The 9,891-nt window shown below is 36.8% G+C and overlaps 1 protein-coding gene across 1 annotated transcript in view; it reads right to left on the bottom strand.

Annotated features, from left to right (window-relative positions):
• Positions 1–7,618: 7,618 nt before the first annotated feature.
• The window catches only part of LOC140226292 (dnaJ homolog subfamily C member 5-like), a 33,713-nt gene continuing 31,440 nt past the window's right edge, over positions 7,619–9,891 (bottom strand). The window contains exon 6 of the mRNA XM_072306788.1: positions 7,619–9,594. Coding sequence (XP_072162889.1) covers positions 9,418–9,594 — 177 coding nt within the window. The 3' untranslated portion in view covers positions 7,619–9,417. The remainder of the gene's footprint in view (positions 9,595–9,891) is intronic.

Raw genomic sequence — 9,891 nt, 5'->3', positions numbered from 1 at the left:
TCAGTCTTCTGCTTCACTTTGCCGCCTTTTTTCACACTTGGCTGTTGTTTGCGATCTGCCCTCGTTGGAAGTGGTTCATCGCAATGCTGCAATCGCTTCAGAGTAGCAAAGTACGCTGCGTTGTTCTCCAGTTCTCCGTCGGTGAGTTTCTCCGAAACGTCGAACTTCAGCAGCTGATCAGCCACCTTAGTGATGTCACTCTTGGCGGCACTCTTTGGGGATCTCCGTGGCACTTGAGGTTGACTGAGTGCTCCGAGATCATCGTCATCATCAGTATCGCTGTCGTCAGAGTCGTAGGCAGTTTTCCGGTGACGCCAAGACGACACCGAGATGGCAAGAACTGGTTTCTCTGACGACTGAATGAGTGATGACTGAACAGCAATCTCCAGGTGCACTGACTGCAGGATATCTCCTGAGGGCGCTGTACTGGATGAAGAGTCTTTAGAGGTCACTGACCCCTTGCTGCTGCTCGTTGATGGTTCATCTTTATCCGAGTCCGAGTTTTCTGAAGCGCAGGTCTCAGGCGCAACACCCTCGGACTTCAGAAGTCTCCACAACCACTGGCCAGTCCCAGACTTGGCTCGGTCAAGAAGCTTTGGCCTCTTCTTCTGAACTGTCAAGAGTTTCTGTTGCATGTCCATAGAGGATGTACAAGACAATGCATTCATGTTGCTTGATTTTGTTCACAAATGTTATGAGTGTTCTCCCTTTAATAGGAAGAGTATACCTGCTTGTAAAAATACCTTTAGGCAATCTTTTTGTGACCTACCAAGGACGTGGGAGTACTGCATTTCTACAGCATAGTTAGTTTCTTTCCTTCGATTTGAATTCTTGCTGTATCCGTCCTCTCATACATACTCAGAATCAAAAAGACTAAAAACGATTGATAAGTAGACGACTTTTTATGATATTCACAATGCCCCATGGTTATACTGGCTTTCACCCACGCTCCACTAACATTAAAGAAAGGTAACGAAGGGGCACCTAAAGAGAGGGGGAGGTAAATACATCCACAATATCGGTGATTTTATGCTATTTAAGTGTGTAATTAATACTTGGTAAGGGATATATTAATAGTAGGCTTTGATAGAACTGACTGGAGGTTTATAAGGCATGCAGGGGTGTGACATTCTAGCAAATTTCAATTTTCTTTCGCGTCATGTCAACCTTTTTCTTCGAAACTCATACATGCACTACTGTTTTCACACGTCTACAATACTATTACTCCCTCTTTTTCTGAGTATCTATTTGCCTCTCCCCACTTCGTCCCCCCCCCCCCCTCTCTCTCTTGCCATACAGACAGCGATGTTTTTACAGTACAAATTCAGAATCATTTCCTCATTTTTCTCTCCCCTCACTTTCTCTCTCCCCTTTCTCTCTCTCTCTGTAAATAACTATTATATTGAGGTTGAATATATCTCTCCAGTTTCTCTAATATTCCCGTTACATTCCCATTCTACATTATTGTATTTTATATTTTAAAAAAGAAAGAAAAAAAGCAGAAACTCAAGATCTACGTACATCGTTTACCTGACACTACACAAGGTAATGGATTTCAAAGTCCATCCAACTCGTATGTCAGTCTGAAGATATAAAATATTTATTAGTTTTCTTCTTCTTTTTTATCTCTGCTGTCATTTTCCTGATTTATCGAAATCTTCGTGAAAATATAATATCTCGCTACTATCTCCAATTTAACATGTTTTCGTATCTTCTTCTTTCTCTCTCCCTTTCTCTTCATCTCACCTGCCGAACTCTGATCTCCTTTTCTGTGTAAGCCAAGTCGGGTGAGCCGGTGACGAAGGTCACAAGGGTTGGGAAACGCTGGCTGAAGTGTATCAGAAAAACAGAGATACCACGGACAATAATAATGATAATAATAATAATAATAATAATGATAATAATAACAATAATAATAATAATAATAATAATAATAATAATAATAATAATAATAATAATAATAATAATATTAAAACAAAGAGGCAGAGGAAAGAGGGATAACTTCACACCAACAACCCTCACCCCCATTCTATAATCATTACTTTCTAAGTTTTTGTCTATTCCTATTTTTGTCAATCCCAACATGTCTTTGCTACTTTCCATCCCTTCTACTTCAAAAAAAAAAAAAAAAAAAAGACGTATTAAGAGCAACACAATATTGTCGATTTCTGTTTGAAATTCTTGGTTACAGCAAAATCAGAATATTCAAGAAAGGAAATGAATGCATGTAGAAAATGAGATGTTATAGATCATGGAATGTTGCAACGTTCGCACCGCACGTGCGCTATGACAGTATGTGACTGACTGCATGCGATTGGTCAATACAATTGTTAATACGGAGATTGAAGGGCAGACTACTAGTATTTTGATCGGCAAAAACTCACCAAATTTCAGCCACAAGTCTCCCCTCTGCAAGAAAGTTCTTACAGAACTTCTTGAAGATGAGAAGGATGACTTCCAGCAGAAATATCTCCGCAATCGACATTCTGAATTTCCAGAATTACCAGGAAAAGCAAAAGCGATAGGAAAATAGTATTGTTGAATACCAAAGGATATCAAACAATGTGCAGTAGATAGGTGTTGGTGGGGATTGCGTAACCAGGAGATTGGGAGTAACATGCGCGTAGTGATATACGTCATAATAGTTTACGCGCAAAGCTGCGCGCAGTCTTAAAATAGCACTACATGTAAGTAGTACTAGTACATAATGTACATGTAATACGAAAGTGAAGAAAGTGAAATAATTTTTTTTTTTTTCCGCTGTCCTGTTGATCGTGTACGATAAATCCTGAATAATGTGTTAAATTGGAAATGGAGCGAGGATTTGTATTCATTCTGCGGTAAAGTGCGTGTCTAAAAGAACATACAGTTATAAATGACGCAAACACGCCATCATGACTGATTTCTTTTGAAGCCGTAAGTGGAACTGGCAAAAAACAAAAACAAAAAAAAAAAAACAGAAAAAAAACCCCGCCAACGTAGATAGTACCGGCCATACATGTATGTTTGTCATTCCGCGAATACGCCAAAGGATGACAAGAAGTTATATCAGTAATGAGTATGATGGTTTCAATATTTATTTGATATAACACACAGCAAATGAAAACAAACATAAACAACAAACACAATATATTACACAAACAAACAAATATTGACAAAGAAAGCACTGATGTCCTATGACACAAAGTTAAATATATATATATATATATATATATATATATATATATATATATATATATATGATTGCATCCTAACGTTTCCACGCGGTCATTGAACTGCATTTCCCATCTAAAATCAGCAAATCTCTTTTTACCTGCTTATCAATAAAAGCACGTCATGCCATAAAATACATTCCATATATATATATATATATATATATATATATTTTTTTTTTTTTTGGGGGGGGTATTTGGATGATAAAGTAATTATTTATATATTTAAATATTTTGAGATGAAAAGGAATTTTCGTATATCGGTGTCACAAGCAATACATTATTTTGTATTTCTTGAATACACGCGTTCGATTATCTCATTTTCATTAGTTTTCAGAAGGAAACGCAGCTTCAGACATCCAGTTTCCACACTGCATCAACTTCAAACACACTATTCAAAAACAGATTTACGCAGGAACATTCAGTTACAAGCAAACACTACCGTCATGTCCACATATGAGAGTGAAACTCCACACAACACCAAATCAAACGAAACTTTATCAAAATCGGACACAGAAGAAAAAATGAGAGGAGAATTTTGATTGTTTTTAACGGCAATATTACCTTCAGGGTCATCGTGTAGTATGCAAATTAGACGAGTGATGACTGCCTAACTAGTCTCCTACTGACTTGCAAACAAATCTCAAAATTCCTTATACGTTGTATGTGTTCAAAAAAAAAAAAAAATGGAGAAGACAAAGTCCAATATTGCAACAACTTGGTAAACATGGTTACGAGGGGGAGATTACAGTTACTAGTATTAAAGCTTTTAAGACTTTCCTGATGTTCTGTAACAAATCGATGGGAGAGTGGCGTTGTCATGACAACACTCCATCTTTAGACAGATATCACTTTTTGTGAAAAATGCAGGACAATGAAATTCGATTCCATTACCAATTCCATCAAACATTGTGCTGACCCTTTGATTATACATGTATTCTCTCTATTAGCCACTGCCAACATGGAGGTGGGTTTAACTCTAAATCACTCAATTGACACAAAGCAATTAAGAGCCATAGTCTTCATTACACATCACAGTTTATTGCATATTTTTAATAAGAATAATAACACTTATACATGTCTGGTATTATGCACAGAAGATATAACAAGTATAACAATCATAGTACTTTGTGGAGTCCAAAAGAGTGTAGGGATAGACATGAGAATGAGACACAGATTAAAAATCACTTTGCCAAATGATGGCGCCATAATTCCAAAGATATACGAATACATTTGTCTTTCATGCCATCGGAAAAGAACCAAATATACAAAACACCAATCTCTAGAAAACAGCAGGTTCATTTTTGTATCTCTCTAACTGATTAGTACAATTAAATATAAATGAAATCCTTTATTACACAAATCTAAAATGGGATATTTAGGAGGAATTAGACTAAATAAGAGACTAAGGGAAATCTACAGGTTTGAGGATAAAATATAAATATATGACACTGCATTGTGTCTACATTTGCATTTCCTAAAAAGCAAACCAAAATGATAATACATTGTACATCAAAGTTCATTGAACTCTGAAGGACATGCTGATGGTTTAGGTGACAGGTAGAGTGGGGATGGAGGGGAGGTGGGGGCAGGACCACATGCAAGGGGGGGGGGGGGGTTAAGTGCCAGTCAATGCACTGCCTAAGGGAATGCCATTACGGTCACACAGCAAAATATCTGCATGTTTGTGTGTGTGGAGGGGAGAAGGGTTGTGTTTCAACACAAGTTTAATGTCCTCACACTTCATTAAGAGGGAACAGAGATTTCCAGTGCCTTTTGTTGTTGTTGTTGTTGTTGTTGTTGTTGTTGTTGTTCTCATATAATTTTTTATTTTTTTTTTATTTACAAACCAAACATCCATTTGGGATACATTGAATATGACACCATGTCATTGTGAGGAAAGTGGAATTGAAACAAAACCATTTGAATGAAGCCAGGCAAACTTTAGCCAAGTATCCAAGGATGCAGGTTAAATGTAGGTAGATTCTTTGCAAGTCCTTTACTACATTTCGCACAAACCCTTTGCTAAGTATGTCTATACACTTGACATTACTTCATTACTGTGCACGGTATTAAAAAATGCCCAAGATTATCACACAAAAAAAAGAATTTTAATTTTCACTCTGGATGATTTGCAGTTGAGAAATGTTTCATATTTGATCTCCCTTTTCATCATTAACCCATTGAGGACAAACAACTGATTTTGCTATAACATGCATTTCCCATTGACACCAGCCCTAGTATATCCTGGACTAGTCTTCAATAAGTTAATACAACAACAACAAAAAATCTAACTACAGCATTTAATGTCAATTACTTATTTTTTCATAACACAAGACATTATAGGGAAAATGTTTCATACTTTCAATAGACTGTCTGTGAGATCACTTTTAATGTCAGCATGCAAGTACAAAGTATGACTATTCTTTAAGAGATTAGAGTACACTTGTGAATATCAGGCTGAATGACATTATCCTATCCTGTCTCTCTACAATCTAATACTACATTAAAATATCAACAACATATGAACTTGCGAGCGGAAAGTCACTCTGTGTTTTACATGTGACTTTAATAAATTAATGAAATACCGTCTCACAAATAAATGGTATAAGTTTCATTAAGGTTCAGAGGTAGAACAAGAAAATGACGGAATTTTCCAGTTTCTCACCATTTCATGAAATTGTACAAAAAAGTCACAATTACAAGAGTGAAGTAGATGATTCCGGAAAGGGGAGTTTACCGATGAGCATTTTATACAAATCATTATTTTTGGTCAATAGTTTAGTAAATACAGCTGAGAATCCATCTCTCCCTTTGAAGCCATTTTCTCAAAATCTCCCGCTCTCCCACTTGAGTTTGATCTATTCCTTCTCTGGCTGTGTCTCCTGATTGAGATGTATTTTCTTCCCTGTAAAATTTAGCTTTCTCCCACACAACTTTCCTTTTGCCAACAGAAATGTTCAGAAATAGGGCTTAGATCATGTAAAAGTGAATATTTTCGTGCAACTCATTTTTCATGCTCAGTCAGGTAAGATAAGTTTCGCATGTTTTTAATTCCGTGGAGTCAAGACTATTGGAATATACAATTTGTACGGCAAGCAAATATATTCGCGTGCTCTTATTTCGTGCTAGCACTACAGAGGAGCTACATATTGTATAAACCTTCAGCTGCAGGGCCTTCAAGCAGGCCCTGGATCAGCCCCCTCCCCCTGTAATTTGCACTACACACAACATAATACTGCACCCATGTTTGCACATCAGAATCTCCAGTTTTGTAGGGGGTTGAGGCAGGAGAATCGCCCATTTAAGAGATGCATACCATTGGACTCTCTCATACATGACCCTCTCTGCAGAAGTCAGCAATACTGTTAGTACCACCCTTGATGTGAGGGACATAGATCATTAATATTCATTTCATTCCAGAATGAGAAAAATTAGCAAAGATTTGTGTTCAGGTCAAAGGGAGACCGGTAAGGAAACAACATCATGACCAACATCGTATTTGTACATTTTTCCTCAAACACATGAAACTTGCTCAAACTCCATCACTTTCTCATTGCATGTCTAATTCAAAGAAATTTCTACCACTCTGTAAAATCTAACTCTGTTTTAAAGGGATAGTACAGTATTGGTGGAGATGAGAATTGGGCTTTTAACTTTTTGCGAGATACCAAGAAAATACTTATGATATATAGTACAAAGCATACCATTTTAAGAGGAATTCAAAGTTTATTTGATGAAAATCGGGTGTGGAATGAATGAAACATCCAAAAACAAAGTAAAACAAAGCAATCGTAATAAAGTGTGGGTCCCACACTTTATCAAAATCGCTCTTTTTTGGATATCTCAGCCATTTCAAAACCAATTTTCATCAAATAAACGTTGAATTCCTCATAGAATTACATGCTCTTTCATATTTCATAAGAGGTTTCTCATTATCTCACCAAAAGATGTTAGAAACCTGAAATTAGGTCTCAACCAAAACTGTACGATCCTTTTAATACCATTTTTAATACCAAAGTCAACTTCAAACATGAAGTGGATAAACACTTTCAAGAAAAATGATTTAACAGTTTTTGTGTCTATGGCTCCTCTAATTATATGATATCTATCTGGAATATTGTGATGATTTTGACACTCGTCACCTGATCAATACAGAATACATTGCAAATTTATGTGAAACCAGCTCAGATTGTCAATTTCTGTCATAATTCCCTGTATGATGCAAAGCTCTGGTTCAGCAGATTGTCATTAGAATGTTGAATTGTGCACAAGAGATGAACACAATACTCAATCAAGTAAACAGCTAAAACACATTCCCTGTGGTTACACACAAAGTGATGTAAAATCTACATTTCTGTTTGCCTGTGTGTGTGTGTGTGTGTGTGGGTGTGTGTGTATGTACATACTATGATTCCATTACAACACCGATGAATACAGAATGACGTACAGTATTAGATTCAATTGTCCAGCAGTGGGTTCACATACACCACCACTGCTGGGGAGCACACACCACTTATTTTCCACTATTACCAGTGTGATGCAACGTGCAGACATGTATGGTGGTGTCAAAGAACTCGAAGGCAAGCAAGTTTACATTTTGCTAAAAGAATGTCACTAGGTTCAGATCACAATATGGAATGTCCCTTGTACTCTTAAACTTGTTGAGGAAACCAAAAACACACTCACCGACACACCACCTCACAGTAAGGATATATTTGTGATCTGATGTAGATTATTTGTAATTAAATGTTATTAGAAAGTGTATACATGTAGTTTAGTAAACACTCTCCCACAGCTCTATTCTCTGGGGGTTTCTTTGGTTTGTATCACAAAGTTTTTTGTTTCTTGTGTATGACCAACTTCCACAGTTAATTTGTAACATTCAGACACAAATATCAAGTGCTCAAACTCACGAGTCCATACCTTACGTGTCACATCACACATCATGTTGCAAGTGTGTCTCAAATATAGATTACATAACGATTCCTACATTCTTTAAAAAAAGAATATGACCTTTCACCTCCCAGGATGCAATGCACCGACTAAGTAGGACTCCATACTATTTTATCACATAGAGATGAAGAGTCCATAAAGAAAATGAGAACTGGGGACCATCTACTAATAACTGGCAACAGAAAACAGTACATCAATCAATTCACCAAGTTTAAATACATTAGTACAATAAAAATGAACATCATCCTACATACCTAGTGAATGTGCGAGAAATGTGGCCATAAGCCTATATTTCTTACGACAGGACACAGTATACTGCATGTCGTAGAAAAGAAAAGAAAAAATAACAATTCAGCAAAGTCTATATCCAGTTCCAATTCTAAAGGCAGTATTCTTGTACCACGAGTCCCAAAGTATATGCAAACTATTGTAACTATCAAATACATCACTTCTAAACACCGTATAGGGGAAGTTTTGTTTTTTCACCTACAGTATAAATGTTTCAAACAATCAACTCTTCCAATGGTTATGTCACATCGCAATCACCTATTTTGCTTAGTGTTTTTGTCATCAGTAAAATATTACATAGGCATTAGGCAACATGCTCCGGGACAATGATTTGTTATTTAAGTATGGGCAGAAAAATATTTAGTTGTCTCCCATGTTAAGGAGAAAATACAAGTTACTTTTGGCACTCTGAAGGGGCTGTTTGTACACACACAGTCTACTTGGTTGTCAAATTGTAATGTCAGTTTAACATGACCCTTATAGCCACATTTTCTTTTCATCGTGCCATGCATACCTGTGGTATAAGGCCATTCCTGCACTGATGCAGTGAAATATGAAATACTGACTAGTGGGAATGAACTATCTCCAACATTTTGCAGTAGAGGCATAAAAATAATGTCTTCCTTCTCGAAGAGTGAAATATGCCATTGAAAACAGGCATTCCAATATATTATGGACACATGACCAGCTTTAAGCTATAAGATTAATATATTTTGAGAATTGTCAAAAATACCACCTTTAGACAAACAGACAACTTTAATAGACCTCTCCTGGCAGACATGAGCATTCTGCAGAGTCTTCACTTCAACCAGTAATCTTTTACAACTCTCACTTTTTTTCTTCCTTTCATCTACGTACCACAACATTTCTTCCAGACTTGCATTAAAACTGAATTCCGTTACTTCCCTTCTGGAATCATTACATGAGACATGAGTGGAGGGGGAGGTGGGGGAGGGGGATGTTATCCCTCAGTGTATAGCGGTTTCTCCCCAGTGTTTAGCCCCGTTGTCTCGGTAGGCTCGTCAGCGGCTGATTTCTCTGGAGGTGGCGGCATGGCAATGGGAGCATTAGAGGCTCCTCCCTCCGATTTAGGCTGGCTGGTGACGGGTGTGGTTTCATTACCTTCCTCACCTTCCTCCTGTCATGGAGAATTAAGATAAAAAAAAGTGATGCATAGAAGCAAATATCACACAAGGCTTCTTCACCCTCTCTTATCAGAAAAAAAAATCATAGAAACCACATTTTCCTATTCACCAGTGATGTTTTCTGAAAGGTATTATAGTAAAATAATAATAATAATAATATATAACAATAATAATAATAATAATAATACTAATAATACTACTACTAATGATAATAATAAAAAATCAATACATCCTTCAATTTGCGCCCTCTGTTGTTCATATGATTGCAATTATTTCAGTTTCAGAATTTC

Source organism: Diadema setosum, chromosome 3, assembly GCF_964275005.1.
Source record: "Diadema setosum chromosome 3, eeDiaSeto1, whole genome shotgun sequence".
Taxonomy (NCBI): domain Eukaryota; kingdom Metazoa; phylum Echinodermata; class Echinoidea; order Diadematoida; family Diadematidae; genus Diadema; species Diadema setosum.
The sequence above is the reverse complement of the archived record's forward strand: the minus strand, read 5'-3'. Positions and strand labels throughout refer to the sequence as shown.